Raw genomic sequence first — 22,225 nt, forward strand, 5'->3', positions numbered from 1 at the left:
CATGATTTGTGATTAAGTATGTAGGCAGATGTTGGTGATGAATTTAAGTGAAATGAGAGATACAGTTCAGTAGTTTATAATTAAACTACTGAACACCCTCAGTGTTTGAGGATGTTTGGATCAAAAGCTGAATTCTGTAGCATGGACCTGTTTATGCTTATATCAGATGCAACCTTTTTATGGACAATGCATGCACAGTACGGAGGGTTCAGTGTATTACTTCAAATGCTTCAGTATTCTATTTTTTTATTGTATGTTTACATGAGTTAACTAAGACTTTTGAAGAACCCAACATGTGTACAGTTGACATTTTACAAAAAATCTCCCTTTTTAAAGTCGTCTTCACTTGTACAGTCACTGAGGAAAAGCTAGAATTATTTCTGACTTACCAATCCACAACTAAATCCCTCTACATCAAGTGAATTCTTCCCCAATTCTAGTTCATACAAGCTCTCAGTGACACAAACAAGCCAGATCTATGTACGGTCACAACAACAAACCAAACCCAAAACATAAATCAGCCGGTCTCTGGTGTATTTTTCCATCTTTACCCTTCATTGGGAAGCAAACTGACTATGTATTCTGTCTCAAACAGTTCTTGTCAACACTCCAACTTGAGGTTTTGGAAATGTCATCCCTTCTTTCCTGTAAGAGGTGTGTGGATAATAGTGAAGAGCAGATGCTGCTGATAGAAGAAAGGCCTGATTTGATTCATTCTCTGGATCCTGGGAGGTGTTGCAGCAGCAAGCAAGATGGCTTAGCAAACTCTAATTGCAGAAAGGAGGAGAGAGAATGTCAAGCACCCCAAGAGAGTTTGGATTATTTACCTTCACACAGTAGAGTTTACAAGAAGTGGCTACAAGAGAAAACATACAGGTAACAATGCCCCCAGTATGTACTGTCTTGTTCCTCTTAGATCGCAGGCAACTTGTTTTAACTCTGATTAGCACCAAACTGTAGATAAACAAAAAAATTGAAGTGTGTAGGTCTTTCTAAAGAGTAAATTCTTCAACTGTGGAAAATTGGGGAGCAAAAAGTCTATTTACTGATATGTGCACCTCTCTATTGTAGTTTGAGTGCCCCACATATACTGATGAATTCATCTTTGTAACACTCTTGAGAGTTAGAAAAGTATTATCTCCATTTTACAGCTGGCATCTGAGTCACAGAATAAATTATTTGGCTAAGGTCACACAAGAAGTTTAAGCTAGCTTTATCTTTCCTCTTATGCTGCTCAGAAGGGTAGGAGGGTCAATAAGTTAAGTAGATACTAGAATCATGAGATGAAATTCTTTTATTTGTGGAGTTGGGGAGGCAGAATGGTCTTGTGGCTTATACCATGAACTGGACATCAGATGACCTAGATTTTGTTCTAGCTACATAAACATACCCCATTCCCTTCTGCATCTGTCCTAGAACATTTTCTTATGCCTCTTTGTCTAGCTCGTAAAATGGTTGGAGTCTACATATTCTATATCATAGAGGTTCTGAGAGACTCAATTCACTAATACTCACAAAGTGCACTGAGCTAACTATATGTAAGTTGCTACTGACCTGCAAAGCCTTACTTTAAAAACAATAAAGTGAATTGTGAAAGATGCTCACAAAATGAAGGGGGTAAGGGAATGAGTGGCCTTTTCATTTATTTCCCTATTTAAGAAAATGTTTTAATGTAATTGTACCCAAGAAGGGAGGCAACTGGACAACTAACCTTTTTATTCAATGTCACTTAATGTCACTTCCCTGGAAATGCTTATACCTTACTGAGCATGCAACTAGTATAACCCGTTGTTCAATTTGTACAATTTGGAAGGAAATGGCATGTTAGAGACTTTGCAAGGGGGTACCCTCTTCAGGGGAAATTGACCTCAAATATCTGTATTCTAAAGCCAAAAATGTTCTCTCCAGAAATGTTTTATGAGCCCAAGAAATAAGTAATCTCTGTCAGGGATGATTTAGCAGTAAGTTATACCTTATGCTAAGCAGGAATTATTTGTATAACACCATAGATATGCACTCTGTTTAAGGGATATATGAACTAGAGGCAAAGGCATAATTTTATATAATTTATGCTTTGTGTCAGTACATTAACTAAAACTGGGGAAAACACAGTAAAACTTTTGAGGCCAAGATGATAGAGATAAAGCCACTGCTGCCATTCAATATTTAATGCTACTTAATAGCCTTCTATAGCACTTGGCTTCTTATGAGTGCAAACCTTAACTGCCCTATTAGCCCTCAAATAACTAAACTGCATGATTTCAGCAAACATTCTTTAGTGCTGGGCTCTGCCTGGGCCCACCTGGTGAGAGGTTATAGTGCCACCAGACCCCTATGGTTGTGTATATGTAAGATTTTAGAGTCTTTTTCCAATAAATTATTGGTAAAAAATATTGCCCAGGATGGTAGCGTCCTAAAGTTGGTTTTACTATGTGATGCCTATTAGGTGATTGCTCTGAAATGAGTTGGTGATCCAGATCACGTCACAGGTATTCCCCCTGTGAAAATCTTCACTACAGTGGATGGTTATTGGGAGCTCCTTCATGTCTCGGCAGAGACCAAGCGTTACATAGATCTGAAGAGACTGCCAATGGGGTGGTCCATTCAAGTCAGGGATGGGGCAGGGTGGGGATATGAGCCATGCCAATAGAACAGCTGTAGCATGGCCAGGGACAATAGAAAACTTCAGTTTTCAGGGTTGTGAGTCTGGCACCTCCATGAGCACTCAATTCACTAGAGAGGAGGAAAAAACCTTACTTTTTCCATTGGTGCTCAGATACAGAAATACTATTTCTTGGCCCTTGGGTTTAAAAGTTTTAACATCCCTCTGTGTGTTTGTGTTATGTTATATCTACTATAAAATAAATTTTGAAGTAGCACTGTCTAGCTCCTTAGCCAAATGGAACTGATTCCCAAAGGAAAATGGCTTTTTGTGAGTATATGTAGTCTTCTGCTTAATATACCAGGTTTGTGTGGTTTGGCCTCTTTCAGTCAGATAATAATCAAAACAAGCATACCTTTTTGTGGGAGGCAATTTGACAAACCATCCTGAGCTCACTGCAAAGGACTAATGTTACTATTCCATCTTTAGAACTGACTGGGATCGATGGATGTTGATGGGGCTAATTGGAATAGGAGTAGGAATGCTGGGATTCCTGACACATCAGATAATTGACTATCTCATCAAACTAAAATGGGAACTGGTGAAAAATTACCTCCAGGTGAGCAGAGGAAAAATAAATTGGCCTCTCTCTTTTTACTTTGTTCTGATTGGTAGTAAAACTCCATGAACATGAAGTTTTTACTCAGCTACTCTACTGGCATCTTCTGTCAATGATTTTTTTGCTGAAGAATTTCTTCCTAAAGGCTTGAATGAAGCATCTGCTGACTCACTGAGAAATACAATAGCTGTCATTCAGTACATGATAAGCAGTTGGTTTAGCAAGTCTTCTGCATATACAGGCAACTATTCGGTAAATGCAATCCATAACAAACTCTTCAGGACTGATATGCAGATCTGAAAGGAAAATTAAACCAGGTTTAATTTTCTAGAAAGCTGTTTCCATCAATCACTGTCTCAAAAGACTTCTATTTCTATTAATCAAAATTTAAGAGATTTCCCTACGTCTTGAAAAAGTAACACTATGCATGTCAGTTACTATACACCTGTGGGCCCGATTATACAACTCCCTACTCTCATGAGTAATCGCACGGCTAATGTGATTTATTGCATGAGTAGGGATAGCTGGTTTGAGAGTTAGAATTGCATCCAAATTTTAATACATTGTATCTTGAAATTGGAACTAAATATGTACATGCCTATGGTAGCAGATGGAAATAAAATTCATCTGCATCACTGATAATACAAAAGCAGCTAGAAGGGTGGCTTGGATGCCTATGCTTCAGGTTTGTAATGGCTACACACTCTGGAACCAAAGGTACAAATCCTGGTGGAGTTAACTCAGTCTCAGTCTTTCTAAGACAGACAAACTGAGTACCATGCAGTTTATTGTGTGTGTGCATGCTTGCTTGCTTGCTTGCTTGGTTGATTGGAGGTGGTGAGGACCTGATGGATGGGAAAAGAAGGAAGCTGGTTGTCAGTACTTGGCAAGCCCACAGTTAAGAGGTTCATATCTTGAGTAGAAAAATGTAGACATTCTAGGCTGGACTCTGATACCTGAGCACAATGGGTATGGATGGGTGTTCAGATATCAGTCACGAGCATGGTCTGAATACCTAACGCATTTGTTGGACGTCTCATGAGAAGTCGGGACTTAAAAATAATGCTTCCAAGGCCTTCTCAGCTGAAGGGAGCTTTAAGGACTTCAGAAAAATGTAGAGGTGGACTTGACATCTACAGGAAATGGGGGATGAGAAGATGGGTGTACCTCTGAGATACGAGAGCAATTAAAAATAGGTTCCAATAGTATGACCTATATGATGATCTGAGTCCGAGTCTGCCAAGAAACCAGATTTTGTCCCCCGGAATTGTAAGCGTCCTAGTACTGGATCACAAAATTTCCATTGTGTGTGTCACTGTTTCCAAGCAGTAGGCAGAACTCATCCCACTATCCTTGTGGTGGTGGTGTTGCATTACAGTAGTGCCAGAGACCACACTAAGATCAGGGCCCCTTTGTGCTAGTTGCAGTGCAAACTAGTATTGAGAGGGTTCCTGCCATGAAGACCCCACAACCTAAATTCATTTTCCAACTACAGAGCATCAGTTCTGAATTCAGTTCTGTTTTACCTTCCTGTTTTGCTGCTCTGTACAGTACACTAGAAGAAAGACCTGGCATGAGGTATAGACAGGAAGGTTGAGGTGGCCTGCTGTACTACTATGATTTGGGAAACAAAGGGGGCAGCTTTGGCTTGCATTCAAAGTGAATCAAAGCTGAACAGTCGGGAATTTTATAAAGTACGTTGGTGCTGATGTGCTTCTGATGAGTTCTGGAGACAGCATGACTGCAGTTAATCCAAACACAAACAAACCAACCAACCTTGGCAGACTGGAACATGTTTAAATTGAAAAAAACTGAGTATAAGAAATGTCACTTTTTATTAAAGAAATAACAGAGGGAACTATCTAGATGAATTTATGATTAGTATTACTGGGTAAAATATAAAGTTATCTATTGTAATAGATTCAGGCCCCAGTTCAGGAAAGCATCTTCATTCAGTATAGCACTTAAGCACTTAAGCAATGGAGTCAATGGAACTTGAGTAAGTTCTGTCCTGGTTTGGGACCTTCAGGGAACACTAAAATATTCTTTGCTATGTTGTATGAGCATGGGCAAATTGGTATGGAAAACTAATAGCCACTGTGAACCTTTGCCCTTATCTAAAACCTAGACTCAACCCCATATTTTTGAATAGTCTGCAACACTTGCTTCTCTCTTTCTCCTGTTTTCATTCTTGTATGCTGTAAATTGTAGGACTTGCTACAGTGGGTTATGTAAGAAAATGGACAAATGAACTGAAAAATGTATCTCTAAATATATATCACTATATAGTGTCGGCAGGTTTGAGGCAGTACACATACTTGTTTTCTGTACCATTGCTTATGCTAATAAATTATTTGTAAAACTGGCAGAATGGCAACTTCCACATGACCTGGATTTGCATACTTGGGTCAGGACTGGCCATGATTGTTGTATCTTCAGGGCTAGTGGTGGTAAGTATGTCTCTTACTCAACTACTTTAAAATATCAGTGGAGTTCTGAGAGATGGAGACTTAATTACAGAAAAGAAGTCTTTAGAACATATACCTTGTATAGTCCTCACTGGGAAACAGTCAGAGGTCCAACAAAAGTCTATAATGCTGAGATCAGACAAATCCCTTGCTCTTGTGTGGTTTTTTTTTTTGTTGTGTCAGTGCCTTCTAAGTGCTACTATAGTTAAGCATGATCAGGATTTCTCCATGATTTCTCTTTTACTGGCTATGTAGGGAATCCTGGGATTGATATCCAGTCTGAGATCCAAATTCAGGCCCTGTAAGCACATGCAATTCCTATGACAGTCTCAGGCAAAATAAATGGTGGTGTAAATGGTTGTGTAAGTTATACTTTAGATATACATTGGTCATAAAATGGATACAAGTGGCAAATTAGCGTAACTTGCACAGAGCTGGGGCCTGATCCTAAAATAAACACTCACAATGACTTCAAATGGGGTTTGGCTCAGACGTCTGTGTAAAATTAGCATAACTTACATTTCCACTTCTCCTTTGAGGCTCCAGCTCCTCTACCAGACTGCAAAATCAACACAGAAAGCTGGTTTCCCATCTACCATCTTACTGGGTTCAATTTAATCCCAAGAAGGCAGCTAGCAGCCTCGGGAGTTGGGGGTGAGGGTGAGGGGAAGAGAAAAATAAACATTTAATTGAACTTTCCAAAAAAGCTAAGGAAAAAGTATATGTGGGATACACTTATCTATTTGCTTAATACAGAAGTCTTGAGCTATGTAGGAGGAGGAACTGAAAGAATGGATGACTTGATAGAACAAGTAACTGTAAGTTGTGAGAGAAGTTATGAAGTGTTTGTGAAAGCTGCAATAATTAGCTGCAGGTGGATCTGAATTCATGTATTTAGAAATCATTTTTGACTCTTCTCTTTACAGTTCTTTTGCCCAGCAGGTGCACCATATGGGCTTCCAGAAGTCATTGGGTTTCTGAATGGTGCTTCTATTCAACACATTTTTAATGTCAAGACTTTTTTGGGGACGTTTGTTTCTTGTGTGCTGGCTGTGGCTTCTGGGCTCTTCTGTGGACCGGAAGGCCCTATGATTCACTTGGGGTAAGGAACACCATGCAAGAGTTTGAACTCTCAGGGCCTGAATATCCATTGCTTTACATCTTGTGTAATCACTTACACCTGTGCCAAGTAGATGTAAAATGCTCAAATCAGAATTATTTTCTCACACAAGTGGTGGTATTTTATGCCCGCTATGCATGGGGTAAATGACTGCATAAGGTGCAAAGGAGTGGGAAATTGGATGCTCAGGTTCCGTAAGATCCCTAGATTACAAAGAAGACAACCCACAGTTATAGTCAATAGTGACCACAGAATTAGTCAAAACTGCTTCTTTCTCTTTGCAATTCCCACAGAATAGTAGATTGCAAGTCAGAATGGAGCTGCAAATTATTTAAATTCCAGTGTGATGTCATATTTGTAGTTGGGAAAGTAATATCAGAATATGCGCTTGCCGAAAGAAACATTCGATTTATTTTTTTCCTATTTAAATAAAGAAACAAACAGAAATCCTCCCAGTCTTTCAGCTGGGTCCCTGGGAGAGGAATCCTCTCCTTTTATTTCCTCCTATTGAGCAGTCTCATGAATGGGGGTGATAATGTCAGGTTCTTTCTGCTGTGTACTACATTTCCTTTTTTGGCTGACTTGTTAGGGTAAAGTATTTATCCTTGAGGTTTGCTCTCGTCATCTCCACCAAACCCCTTTCCTCCACTCTTATCATTTTACTTGTACATAGGTGCAGCAGCCTCCAAGGATGACTCAGGTTTTCAAAAATAAGAGAGTAAGGTTTAGTCAGAGGCAAACACAACCATTTCAGACAATGATTACTAAAGCCTAGCTCTCCTTTTTAGGTTTCTTTTGTTTGCTTGACTTTTGTTATAGACGCTCAGTGGCTGCAGCTGTAATCTGCCCCCCTCATTTAGTTTTGTAATAGTGATGCATGATCCAAACAAATATAATCAAATTTCCATAAAGAAAATCAGAACAGTATTAACTTAGTGCCTGAAAAATAGTGGCATAAAGAACTAATTTAATTAAATTTATTTTGTTAAAATATCCAATTTTTATTGTACTTCAACAACACAGTTTTGTTACAAAGAGTCTTGTACAAAGAATATAAATATTTTTATGATTTTAAATGTCAATGAAAACTGTTTTCTTGGATTTAAGTGCAGCCCTGAAGCATTGTCTGAGACATGGTATAGTAAATGAAATCACTATGCATCTTCCACTGGGAGTGAGACTCGTTGCTCTCAACGGTGATTAAACTTTAAATGGATGATTGAAATGGACTATAAGTAAGGTTAAGATTTTGTCACGGAAGACCTTCCAGAGACCTCTGTGACATTTTCTGCTTCAGCCCCAGGGCAGTTTGGCAGGAGGTGTCAGCTGGCAGGGGCCCAGCAGCTCTCAGGGGCTAGCTCTAGCAGCCAGCTCTCAGCCATTGCAGGTAGTGGGGAAACCCTTCAGCACATGCAGGTCATTGGCAGCTCTCCCACAGCTCCCAGCCACTGACGACAGCAGGGCTTGTGGTCCCAGCCACCATTCCCAGCCACTGTGGGCAATGGGGGCGCGCAGGAGGGACCCTGGAGGCCAAGCAGCTGTGGGTGATGGACCCTCCTCACCTGTGACCTGTCTATGACTTTTACTAATCGTGACAAAATCTTAGCCTTAACTATAATCCATTGTTGTATGCAGTGTAGCTGTACCCCGTGTCAGTCCCAGGATATAAGAGAGATAAGGTGGGTGAGGTAATATCTTTTATTGGGCCAACTTCTGTTGGTGAAAGAGACAAGCTTTCGAACTGCACAAGCTCTGTGTGGCTCGAAAGCTTGTTGCTTTCACTAACAGAAGTTGGTCCAGTATAAGATAATATCTCACCCACCTTCTCTCTCTCTCTAATCCATCATGTCAGTACTCTTAGGCAGATGTTAACATGCAGCTCATCAAAGGAGCCTTTAGAGTCTTTCTTCATAGAACGTGTTGTGGGGGGTCCTTTTAATCTCTGAATTATTAACCTGGAAGCCTTTAATAGCTTCCTCTCTTGTGTCAACAGGACTTTGCATATTGAAAAGCAAATGTGTTCTACAGTCCCATGTTACCCTTTGTTGAAGTCAGTTTAGCTTTGCTGCTCTTTAGCAGCTGAGGATCTGGCCCTTTTATCTTTAATGTCAGTTGATATGTGAATAGCATATTAAAATAACACTAACTTTTATATTATTATTTTAGGGCAATAATAGGGTGTGGCCTGTCCCAGTTCAAGTCAGACACCCTCGGAATTCAGCTGCCCTTCTTCACCAGGTTTTGGAATTCAGCTGATAAGTATGTAATTGATCAGAAGTAATTGCAAAAAAGTCTTCTGAGACACAGTTGCCATATGCTGACTCTCAAATCAAATGCATCAAGGGGTTAATCAAAAAGCTAGGGGCTAATAGAATCTAGCAGAGAGTTGGAGTGAATGATCTAATAAGATTCTAGTCATCGCTGATATTTGTGATCTTAAATGGAAAATACTGGGAGATATTCCTGGCCCTCTCCATCAGAAAGTAATCTCTTCCTCTCTCTATGATGGGCTCTAGCAAATGTAGAGCCATAATTAAAACAGCTTGTGATAAATACGTATGTTGAATGCTTATGAAAACAGTGTGCTTAACACTTGGGGCCTAATTCTCTGTTGCTTGGCACCTTATGTTTTCATTCACACTGCTACAAAATGAGTGTAAAATACTAGACTTTTGAATTTAGATTTGTCTAAATTAATATAGCATTAAGATACTTATATTTAGTTAAAATGTTTTTTCTTTCGTCCTGGCTATCCTGAGAATTCCATAGTTTCAGTTCAATCTAGACATTGTGCACAGGAGACACAGGCTTGTTTCCCTTTTTTCCCCACTGTAAAATGATAGACTGTTCATACTTCCTTTAATCTGAATCTTCTCTGTTAATGAACATCTGTGGCCTGGATTTGCAAACCTGCTTTTGTAAATACTCCCACTGAAGTCAAAGGGATTACTCACATGAGTAAGGATTACTTGCATCAGTAAGGATTTGCAGGGTCAGGCTCTGTCTTATGCATATTGCTCATTAAAGTAATAAATAAAAAGCCCCATATTATACTGGGGTTTTTTTGTTTCCAAGGCAAGGGCAAAGCAGGGCAAAAACCTCACTTGCCAAAAGAAAAGGCCATTGTGAACTATTTGTGGCTCAAAGGATAATCATACAGTACAGCTCATACGATATGTGATATGCTTTGTCTTTAACTTTCATCTTCAGTTAGTGAAATAAATCCTGAGACATGCCTATTAAAACAAATTGTTACTCATGGAAGAAATTAGTACTTGCTGTACTAGCAAGTAAAAGATTTTGCTTTTGTTTTTTAAAAGTACAACGTAAGATAATTAGAGAACAATTGATTTACAGAGGCAGGAAAACTCCTGGGAGAAACATGTCATCTAGAAATCCTGTTTATACAGAAAGGATTAACTGTGAACAGCAAGCTCATCTTAGCTTCTCCTCCTTTCTGGTGTATTTTTGGAGCAGCAAATAGGTTTGGTAACCTTTTTAAAGTCTTTTAAAGCAAATGTTATAGCTTCATAGATGAAGCAACAGTTCAGTAAGTATTCAGGCATCATGTAACACTTTAGTAGACAGCACTAGTTGATATGGATAAGAGCATGTCTATAAAAAAAAAAAAAGCAACCTGTGGCACTGAGTCTCAGAGCATGGGTCACCTGACTTGGGCTTGCAGGGTTCCGATTGTGAGGATGAAAATTGCTGTGTAGACATTCCCGCTTGGACTGGAGCCCGGGCTCTGAGACCCTCCCTCCTTGCAAGGTTTCAGTGCCCAGGTTCTAGCCCCAGCCCAAATGTCTACACTGTGATAGCTAGCTCTGCAGCCCGAGTCCCACAAGCCTGAGTCAGCTGAACTGGGTTAGCTATGGCCATGTTACTCTCAGAAAAACTATGTTAAAAGAAGGTTAAGTTTCCAAAGTCAAGCCATAAAAAATTAGGAAATGCCAGACTTAAGGTTGCCTGCATAGCCTTAACTCAGCCCTCTTGTGCATATGCATTATGATATGGTCTTTAGTGACATGGTCACCTACTATTTTTTCCACTACACCTCTGCATCATTCAGTGCACAGGATGGACAGTGCTCACTAAATGAGCAGCAATTCAATAATTTGTTTTTTCCTTGTTTGTGTGGTCCCAGGCCTTATTTGCTGCATGCTGTTCAAACCTTGCTCTGAAAACTGAATTATTTATTTCCTGATTGACTTTTCTATGGCTTCACAAACAATGAATTAATTTATCTTTCTAAAACCTCGGTGAGGGGAGGTGGTGGTATTATCCCCATTTCATACAACAAGATTAAAACATTTTAAGGTCAGAAGGAACCATTAGATCATCTAGTTTGACCTCCTGTATCTCTCTGGCCATTAAATTTCAATCAGTTACCCTGGTGTTGAGCTTAAAGCATATCTTACAGAAAGGCATTCAGTCTTGAACTGAAGAGGTCAAGAGATGGAATCATAGAATATCAGGGTTGGAAGGGACCTCAGGAGGTCATCTAGTCCAATCCCCTGCTCAAAGCAGGACCAATCCCCAACTAAATCATCAACAGCACAGACATCTGCCACTTGAGCTAACAGAGTAACTATAGCAATAGTAGGTTGTCATACTTTGTGGCCCAGCCACTAGAGAGAGATGGGGCACATATTTTCCCAGTGGGTTCCACAGCCATTTGATGACAGCAGGGGAATGGTAAGACTCAGGAATCAGGTTTTATTCCAGATTCATATGGGAGTGTACTGTTGTGGTTTCAGATCCTTCTTCCTCTTTCCCTCTGCAGATCTGACCCCTTTCTGCTGTTGGCTGCTCTAGCTTGTCCCAGTCTCCCCTCCATGTTGTAGTCTTCCCCCTTGCCCATCTGCAGTCCAGGCCACTTCCTTGTCCTTCTCTTCACTGCATGGATGCCAGTAGTAGAAGCACTGAGAGCACAAAAGAGATACTCATTCTCAGCTTCTGTTCCTGCATCATAGCAGCTCCCAGCAGTGTGGAGGTGCAATTGCAGGGAAAATCTTGCTCTGCTTCTTCAGCCTCGAACTGGAGCATGCTCCCTGAAGACGGAATGTTCAGAGAATTTAGCAGTCAAGTTCTAACAAATCTCTACTGAGCGTGTGCAAACTGAGATTTTCAGAGGCCTATAACTTGACCAAATTTGGGTGGATTTTCACAGCGCTGGCAAAAGGCACATCCCTGATAACAGTATGATACTTCTCCTGGTCCCCATCATTGCCAAGTTTCAAATCCCTGCTGCAAAGCATGGAGGCAGTAGAGTTTCACACTTAAAACAGTTGGAAAGATTTTTTTTATCATTGGCAAAACATTTTTTTTTAAAGAAAAATAAACACCGATGAACCATGTGAGTTGAAAATGTTTAGAAAATTTCAGTCTGACCAGACACCCAATATGGGAAATTTCAACCCAAAAGTTTGGCAGAATTATAAACCAATGAAAACAGGGTATTTTAATAGAAAGTGTTGAGAAAACTTAACTATGGTGTCCCTACCTATAATACATGCAGTGCTCTGAGGAATCAAGAAATTGGTCAGCCTACAAACACACTCTGAGTTCCTAATGCAATGCACTAGGAGAGAAAAGTTCATTGGGGACAGGGTTAAAAAACAGAAAAGCTAATATCTTACAAAGCAAACAGAAAAATCAATCAGTTAACCAATCAACACATTCTCTGCTGCCCAGTCCACAGCCCCTTTCAGCCTCAGATTATGACCCTCATAGTATTACTAACCCATGGATTCACAGTGAACATTTCTGAGAGTTATGTTAGTCTTTGGGCTCACTGACCCCTCTTTTGACAGCCTAGTTTGACATGGACCTTTGTGTCCTTGGCAGTTGACTGATGTCAGCTCACTTCTCCTATGCCACCAAACAGCCACTAGTTATTACTGCTGTTGTGGATCAGGTTTGAATTTAGACCCCAGAGGTGAAAAGCTCTATGTCCCCAAAACAATGCCCTGAATGAGCCAGTCCCCCTATATTCAGCCTTTAAAAATCTATTTGCTTTAACAATAAATAGACAAGAATTATTTTTTACCATTGCTGAGTTTTCTAAATATATAAATCTTGAAGCATGCCTTGCTGTGCCTCACTGTTTTCTGATGAATTATTTTTCTCCATGTTGTAGGAGGAATTTCATTACAGCTGGTGCAGGAGCAGGAATAGCCTCGGTATTCCGTGCTCCAGTGGGTGGACTCTTGTTCACATTGGAAGAGGTGGCCTCTTTCTGGGATATCAGACTGGCCTGGCAAACTTTCTTCTGCTGCTTGATGGCTGCCTTCACTACGGATTTACTCTCTTCATCTCTTTCTGGGTTTGTTTACAGAGGTCATTTTGGATTTTTCAAAGCAGAGAAAAGAATTTTATTTTGGGTATGTACCAAACAGACTATTTTTGACTAAAAATATAGCTCATGGATTTATAATTTATATGGCAAATACCCATGTCTCTTTGGGCCTGTGATGGAATCTGGGAAAAAATAATCTGTGGCACTAGTCCTGTTTTTCTGTCCGAGGTGAAGAATCTTGAAGCATAAATAGGAAATTAGCCTATGAAAATTAAAAATAGCTCATGGACTCTTTTTAAGCCTTTAGGGCTCTAACAGCAATTGACGCTGACCGGAGGACCCCTTCTCTTACCATGCCATACCGCATACCAGTAATATTAAATGACTACCTCTGACAGCAACATCATTTCTGATGACGCACTTAGTGATACAGTCTTAGGCCATGTCTTAACTAGGAAAAGAGGTATGTTCATTAACAAGTGGTAACTAACATGAGATGTAGTGAAGCTGAGGCAGTTTGTAGTTTTAACTATGTTAGGAATTGGAAGTAAACCCTAGGCTCCACCTTAATGCTGGAGCTAGCCAGTGAAATCTCCAAGGTGAGAGAGGTTGACAAAGCTGCACTCTCCTGTTGCCACCTTATCTGAGGGGTAAATTTCCCTCCCTGAGCATGCTACGCCTGTGGGTAGCAAGTGGGGAGAATTGCAATTTCCAATTTTCCTTGGTGTGAGTCTGGTCCATTCAGTTAATCTTTCTCTCAAAATCACTTTCTGTATGCAATTTTTTTTTCTTAAGCAACTTTTTAAAGTCTCCTCCAACCTGTCCAAAAATTTTTAGTCAAACATTAGTTAGCAAAATTCAGCTGCCTAATAGACTTTTCTCTATCTGCCTGGGTGGAAGCTTAGATGGGTTTTATTATAGTTAGTTTAACTGTTGCAGTTTTTGCTGAGCTGGCATTACAGTGAAACAACGCCAAGGGCAACCTTGTTGATTTCTGCACGTGGTTCCTCCTTAATGGCTGGGCCTCAGAGTGGGAACTGCATTCCTGGTAATTAATAGAAAATGGTTAGCTCTTAACATAACAGAACAATTATTTCCAAAGCTCTTTTCCTTCCCCATGCATTGAGCTCAGGCTATTAAATGGCCAACAGCTTGCAGTGTTTTTGGCGGGGATTATCAAAGGGTTAGCTGCCCAATTTTCACTGAACTGGGAATTGGGCATATAGTTCTTTTATTAGGCGCTTTTGAAAATCCCAGCCCCAGCTGTTACCAGAGAACAATATGAGGTTCCCTGGGATATGCAAGAAACATACTAAAAAAATGTGAGATATTGGTGGTAAAGGTCTCTTTTTTGCATAACATTAATATCCATCATTTTCAACCTGCTGTGGCCAAGATCTGTGACATGTTGTTTTTTAATTTTGGATGATGCTCAAAACAAAGGATACATTGGAAAAATAGCAGAGTGTTTAGGCAACAATAGGTAGGGAGACTTAGGTGGTGGTTTAACACTTGGCTCAGCTAAGTCTTGCATAGCTTCCTGGGAAACTCTCTCTTTGTTGCTGTTTACTAGCTGTTTCATTTTGTTGCCTCTAAATGGATACAAAAACAAAGAAAAATAAATAATACTTGGAAGACACAAGTATTTATTTATATACTAAAAGATATTGTTGAACATGCCAGATCATGGCACTCCAAAAAATTTGCTCAAACTCTCCACCCTCACAAATTTTGTTTGATCTCAGGAAGAATATAAAACAACAGACATGAAATTCCATAATTTCCTTTGTTTTTCAAAAGCAACATGTATAAGGTAGCCGTAGAGCAGTAGCTGTCAATCTTTTCTCAAGTACGGTTGAGGGCTTGGGTCTGTATTTTGCAAAGTGCTGAGTAAGGGCCCTTGGTTCCCACTGACTTCAAGCAGAGATAACAGCACTCAAAACCCCATAGAACTGTGTGGCGTTGGTCAGATTTGAGATCCACTGGACAAGCTGAGTGGGGAAGTTTGCACAGAACAATCTTGCTTGCAATATCCCTGCCTCTAACCAGTGCTTAGTAATGTGTAAACTTCATCATGAGTACCAAGAATTGTCCCCTACCCTAGAAGAAGAAAGACTCTGCAGATGCTACTCAAAAATACTATTCTTTGTTTCTGAGGGGGGATGTAAAACCCCCAAAGTGGACAATAATGCAATAATTTTTTGAAGGAAGTTATAATAATATATGGAGATATACCTATCTCATAGAACTGGAAGGGACCCTGAAAGGTCATCTAGTCCAGCCCCCGCTTTCACTAGTAGGACCAAGTACTGATTTTGCCCCAAATCCCTAAATGGCCCCCTCAAGGATTGAACTCACAACCCTGAGTTTAGCAGGCTAATGCTCAAACCACTGAGCGATCCCTCTCTTTTTTTCCTAACACTAAGTAGTTAATGGTTGGATAACGTCCTGAAGTATGAGGTTTTTGATATTCTTTTTGAATTTGTATTCTGTCCAGTATTGCACTGGATATTCTTATTATTCACATAAATGTCTGAATTCTACTAAGCTTTTTGCTTCAATAATATTTTTGACAGCTACTTCCTTCATAGGTTAATTACACATTGCATTAATACCAAACCATATGCTTCTTTCTGTACCATGGCATGGAGGGAAGCAACTGCATGCTATTCATGCAAAATTAGGTATGGAAGTGTAAAGCAGCGGAAAGACCAGAAACCGTATCTCTTTCATTCCTTGTAGCTGCCAGGAAATCTGTACCACTTCCCCTGGGTACACATTATGTGTATACACTACCTTGTTTGTGTGGGGACTTCTCATCTCAGAATTTCATTGTCAGGAAGATATTCCTGACAGTCAGGCTACAGCAGGGGTCGGCAACCTTTTAGAAGTGGTGTGCTGAGTCCTCATTTATTCACTCTAATTTAAGGTTTCGCTTGCCAGTAATACATTTTAACATTTTTAGAAGGTCTCTTTCTGTAAGTCTATAATATATAACTAAATTATTATTTTATGTAAAGTAAACAAGGTTTTTAAAATGTTTAAGAAGCTTCATTTAAAACTAAATTAAAATGCAGAGGCCCCCAGACCAGTGGCCAGGACCTGGGCAGTGTGAGTGCCACTGAAAATCAGCTCCCGTACCGCCTTTGGCACCATGCCATAGGTTGCCTACCCCTGGGCTACAGTCTCCCTTTCTTGATTTCTTCCTGCTACTCTGTTATCTTGATGTTCTACTCTAACTCCCTCTGGTGTGTGAGCACTCTAAAATACTTGTAGATTATTAACTTGTCTTAACCTATACAAATATTACCCAACTATTATGTAATGCTTTTCATCTGTTGATTATAAAGCACTTTATAATAGAGGTAAGTATCATTATCCTTATTTTACAGATGAGGAAATGTAGGCAGGGAGAGATGAAATAACTTGCCCAAGGTCACACAACAGGCCAATGGCAAGGTCACACAACAGGCCAATGGCAGAACTGGGACTACAACCTAGCTCTCCTGAGTCCCAGCTGAGTATCTGCTCCTTAGTGCATTCCTCATAAGAACATAAAAACAGCCATACTGGGTCAGATCAAAGGTCCATCCAGCCCAGTATCCTATCTGCCGACAGTGGCAAATGCCAGGTGCTCCAGAGGGAGTGAACCTAACAGGTAATGATCAAGTGATCTGTCTCCTGCCATCCATCTTCACCATCTCACAAACAGAGGCTAGGGACACCATTCCTTACCATCCTGGCTAATAGCCATTAATGGACTTAAGCTCCATGAATTTATCTAGTACTCTTTTAAACCCCGTTATAGTCCTAGCCTTCACAATCCCCTCAGGCAAGGAGTTCCACAAGTTAACTGTGCGCTGTGTGAAGAACTTCCTTTTATTTGTTTTAAACCTGCTGCTCATTCATTTCATTTGGTGGCCCCTAGTTCTTGTATTTATGGGAACAAGTAAATAATTTTCCTTATTTACTTTCTACACATCACTCATGATTTTATATACCTCTATCATATCCCCCCTTAGTCTCCTCTTTTCTAAGCTGAAAAGTCCTAACCTCTTTAATCTCTCCTCATATGGGACCCATTCCAAATCTCTAATCATTTTAGTTGCTCTTCTCTGAACCTTTTCTAATGCCTGTATATCTTTTTTGAGATGAGACGACCACATCTGTATGCAGTACTCAAGATGTGGGCGTACCATGGATTTATATAAGGGCATTAAGATATTCTCAGTCTTACTTTCTATCCCTTTTTTAATTGGTTCCTAACATCCCGTTTGCTTTTTTGACCGCCGCTGCACACTACGTGGATGTCTTCAGACAACTATCCATGATAACTCCAAGATCTCTTTCCTGATTAGTTGTAGTTAAATTAGCCCCCATCATATTGTATGTATAGTTGGGGTTATTTTTTTCCAATGTGCATTACTTTACATTTAGCCACATTAAATTTCATTTGCCATTTTGTTGCCCAATCACTTAGTTTTGTGAGATCTTTTTGAAGTTCTTCACAGTCTGCTTTGGTCTTAACTATCTTGAGCAGTTTAGTATTGTCTGCAAACTTTTCCACCTGACTGTTTACCCCTTTCTCCAGATCATTTATGGATAAGCTGAATAGGATTGGTCCTAGGACTGACCCTAGGGGAACACAACTAGTTACCCCTCTCCATTCTGAAAATTTACCATTTATTCCTACCCTTTGTTCCCTGTCTTTTAACCATAAGTAGACTTCACTGGCCCAGATCATTTTTCATTGCTTTTCTCTAATTCCCTCCAGTTTGTCTCTGCGTTTCTGGTAATGTTGTGCACACAACTGAGGCAGTATTCCTGGCTCTGTAGATCGGATTCTTACTTGCATGCTCCATGCTATGCTGACTCTGTATGTTCTGTACAAAATTGTACTGGGCACTTCTGCTTCCATATCACATTAGACTTGCATCTAACTCACTGTATCTGGCACCCCTTATCACTGCAGGTTTTTATTAACTCAGCATGCTTGTTTAGTTACCAACCTCCTTTTGCATTTCTGGTAACTTTTTTTTTTTTTTTAAACCTCATGTTTCTGAGTTGTTCCTCATGAAATCACAATAGCCACTCCCTGTCTTTAGAATTCCCCTTTTATAGAGGTACTGAAGTCTCCTGCTTTCTAGTTAGAGCATCTTTTAAAATTTCCCAGTCTTCTTTCACACTGACACATTTTAATACCGCTGCCTTGTGCATGTCTTTTCACAGATGTCAATACCACTCTGTTTTTAAATTCCTTGACATTTTCTGTCCTGAATTGCAACATATTTGTACCGTTGTGTTCTGTGAATTCAATACCCCATTCAAACTAGTTATCATGACCTGCAGTGGAAAATGTCTCATTCTGCTGTTCAGTACTGGAAAAGTATATAAATATACATAGCAGTTGTGAAAACAAACTGGAGGTTGACCCAACACAAAAGCACACAAGAGGGTAAAATATGATAATGACTCCTGTTTTTAGTATTTGTAGCCCTTTACAAGCTCCTATTAGGACATCTTCAGAAAAAGGCAGTGGATGCTGGCCCTTTCCATCTTCTTTTAGTGTCAAAGGAAAAACTGGATAGAATTACCAGCACATGACTTCTGCTGGTGTTCTATAGGTTTTGGCTATCCAGATGGTACAGATAATCAGAAATATTTTCACTTCAGTTAGTTTAGGGCTCAGGGGAAATTTCACTTCTTTCATTTGTGGCATTAACCAACACAGTTTATAGTGAATAAACTCTGAATTGAAAGCTTGTGGGTTACGTTTCTCAAGAAAAATATTTATTTTCCTCAGTTTCACTCTACCCAGGATAATGTTACAAGAGGAATTTATTGCATGGCAGTGCCATGTGATTCTGCAGAGCTCAAGATTTTTAGGAAGCACTGGGTTTTTTACAAGTGTGAATGAAGCTCATTGGGGCAGGCGATGGATCTCTCTTGTGGGTTGGTCTCAAGTTGCAGCTCGAACTGTCACAGGAACTAAGATCCACCAATACACTTTGCCACTTTTTGTTCCAAATGCAAGACCTATGTGTATTGCCTTTGCTAATACAAACGCGCAGCGTACATATAATATATTAAAACAATAGTCTTCATTCAATTTCTCCCAGGGAAAAGGAGGCAGAAAGAGAGAACCCACATGACTGATGTTAGTCACATAACTTAATGCAGTCTTGGAAGACACTCGGGTACTATAGTGCTGCGGATGGTGTGAGAAACTGAACAGAATAGAATTCTTGATATTTCAGATTTAGCAATTGCCCTCTCTTTAATTTTTTTATACTACCTATTTAAACAGTTAGGTCTGTGTAGACAGGTCATTGTTATAAAGAGGATGATTTTATTGTAGCAATTGCTGAAAATAATGTCAGGGTTGTACACCATGGACAGATAGCATTGTTAAAGCCCTCACAGTACTCTGTGTATGTGCAAATGTTTGGAGATGGTTTTTGTCCCCTCCAGGGTCTTTCTGAGTGCACCCCATTAGGTGTCAGGCCTCTTGCCTTCATTTTTTCTGAGTTGGAATCCCATAATTCCCCCACTCTTAGACCTTGTCCCAAGGCTACAGCATCCTGTGTACCAACAGTGAATACTTAGCAGTCCCAGCTGAGTTTAGGCCCTGTATGTCTTTCCTCATAGGTGATTTGCCCAGTGGTTAATACAGTGACCAGGCATCTTTCTTAAAACTAAGTATTGTTTAATCTTAACAGTAGGAACAAAGCCTAAGACAAAATGGGTTTTAAAACAGTTAAGTCTATACACCTTTATCTCACTTGAGGCTTGCCATCCCCTGGAAGATGAGGAAGACCTGATTACTTCAAACCTCCTTTGCAGCCCCTGACAACTGCCCCTACCCCCTCTTCTAGTGAGTCACCTTTTAACTGTTTTTTGTGTCCTTCTGATCTGTCTATTCCCAGCTGTGGCAAAACAGCAGTGTAACCTTGGGCTGGAGCAAAGGAAGTAGCATTTACTTAGCTTAATAGCCCGGTATTGATTCTTAATGACCCCTGCCATGTTTTCTAGGTGGTTACTGGTCTAGATCACATTGTGTTGCCTTCCTGCTGGTTTCCTAACAGTCCTGCTATAAACCAACATATGCATACAGTAAACATTTCCAGTATAAGTATAAAATAACTGTCCAAATAACTAGGTCATACACAGTATTAATGAACGGTTACAGGTTAGCCCTACCTCCTTCAGTTTTACTTACAGTTTATTCAGTGATTTTGAAACAGGTAGTTGAAGACTGAAACTTAATAAATGATTATGAATGATGAGGTGGTTTAAGGTACAAATCCTGGCCTTGCTGAAGTCAAGGTAAGTTTCTGCATTACACTCTGAAGTTCTGAGCTCTCTCAGTAATAAGAGATGTATCACAAAGATTTCTGCCTGATCGACTGCTTCTACTCAGGGAAAGAGGGGCCCAAGAAGGAGCTGCAGTACTGAGCCTTCAGCCTGATTTGGTCCTTTCCAATCTTTTTAAAAATCAAAACAACTGGCTGGTATAGCTATGTGCTGCCTGGGCTTGTACTTTCTGATCCTGATCCTGATCCTGTAAGGTTCTGAGGAGACGGCTCTTGGCTCCTCATGGGAACATCCCTAAATTTGAGAACTGCACTCCTTAAGCTGCTAGGAAAGATCTGTTTCTTATAAAGTAAATTTTGCTTATTTGTTGCATTGTTATATCATGTTTCACTTAGCAGAGTAGCTGCTGTATTTCAAATCACTGGCAGAATTCTCAGAACATACTGTCTTTCTTTTCTCCTTCAATTCAGGTTAAAAACTTGCTGGATATGAGTGTCTTGGCCTTCGTTCCAACCATTTTCCTTGGAATACTTGGAGGACTTTTCGGCGCTCTCTTTGTTTCCCTAAATATAAAGATTAATAAATTACGTGAGCGTTTCTTTAGCTCAATTAAAAAAACATCCCTCAGAAAAACAAGCAAGCTCTTGGAATCTGTGCTGGTTCTTGTAAGTAAATGTGTGTTTCTCAATTAAAGATTGAAGTCATGTTTAAAATAGTTCAGGTAATAGTGAAGGCTAGATGAAACAGCAGATGACAGGGATAAGTGACTTTCTGGTACACGATTTAGCACAATTGATGTGCAATAGGCAGAAGGGACCCAAAATGTTGTACTGGGATTTTCAACCTGTGTGTATATGGGTAGGAGTGTACAGTGTTTATCTATAGTTATTATTAATCATTTATTATTTTTACAGCACTTACCGCATTACTTTCCATGCTGCCCCAAGCCATTCCTTCGTTCTTATGATACTACATTTATTTAGCAGTATGGAGAACTGGTTTGCTGGGTTGATGGCTGTCACATTTATTTTTGGTGTTTGGATGGTTGCCACCAGTAGGTTCCAAACATTTCCTTTCTCCTCATTCTTCCTCAGCAATGACAGAACACCTTGGCATTTGGGAGAGGCATGGTTGCTTGCATCCTCTCTCCATCCTCTCTGCCCTCATCAAGGGGTGACACGTTCTCCTCCTAGGCCTTTGATATCTTCAGGTGGCAGTCTGGAAGGCCTGTTTCCCCTCTAATCCACTTGTCATTTTGTGAGATCAGTCTATTCCCCTGCTTTGGTGCAAAAGAATCATTAGATCCCTCTGCTGCATCTGCACCTTTATAACATAAAAGGCAATTGAGAGTGTATACCCCTTAGGATTGTGACATATCATAGAATATCAGGGTTGGAAGGGACCTTAGAAGGTCATTTAGTCCAACCTTGTGCTTAAAGCAGGACCAATCCCCAGACAGATTTTTGCCCCAGATCCCTAAATGGCCCCCTCAAGAATTTAACTCACCACCCTGGGTTTAGCAAGCCAATGCTCAAACCACTGAGCTATCTTTCTTGTAAATCCACTTTTGATCTCACCTCGTAGCAAGTAACCCAGCATAAACACACAGAGGCATGCCCAGTATTCCTAAAAATAATACAGATAGTCCTCAGTTTGAGTCCATGGGAGTTGAATGTGTTCAGCATCTTGCTGAAGTCATCAAAATAGCCCAAATGTTTTAGTTACTAATATAGCTTTGCTTAAAGCTTCATATTTCCCATGGTTTAAATATTTCATCCCTTCCCCCCGCCTTTACTTTTTA

General features: G+C 40.0%; 1 protein-coding gene across 1 annotated transcript in view; it reads left to right on the plus strand.

Annotated features, from left to right (window-relative positions):
- Positions 1–628: 628 nt before the first annotated feature.
- The window catches only part of LOC115645047 (chloride channel protein C-like), a 107,492-nt gene continuing 85,895 nt past the window's right edge, over positions 629–22,225 (plus strand). Inside the window, exons 1-7 of the mRNA XM_030549452.1 lie at positions 629–876; positions 3,092–3,221; positions 5,591–5,671; positions 6,616–6,791; positions 8,976–9,068; positions 12,952–13,195; positions 20,895–21,089. Of these exons, the coding sequence (XP_030405312.1) occupies positions 629–876; positions 3,092–3,221; positions 5,591–5,671; positions 6,616–6,791; positions 8,976–9,068; positions 12,952–13,195; positions 20,895–21,089 (1,167 nt within the window). The remainder of the gene's footprint in view (positions 877–3,091; positions 3,222–5,590; positions 5,672–6,615; positions 6,792–8,975; positions 9,069–12,951; positions 13,196–20,894; positions 21,090–22,225) is intronic.

This window comes from Gopherus evgoodei, chromosome 2 (genome assembly GCF_007399415.2).
Source record: "Gopherus evgoodei ecotype Sinaloan lineage chromosome 2, rGopEvg1_v1.p, whole genome shotgun sequence".
Lineage (NCBI taxonomy): Eukaryota > Metazoa > Chordata > Testudines > Testudinidae > Gopherus > Gopherus evgoodei.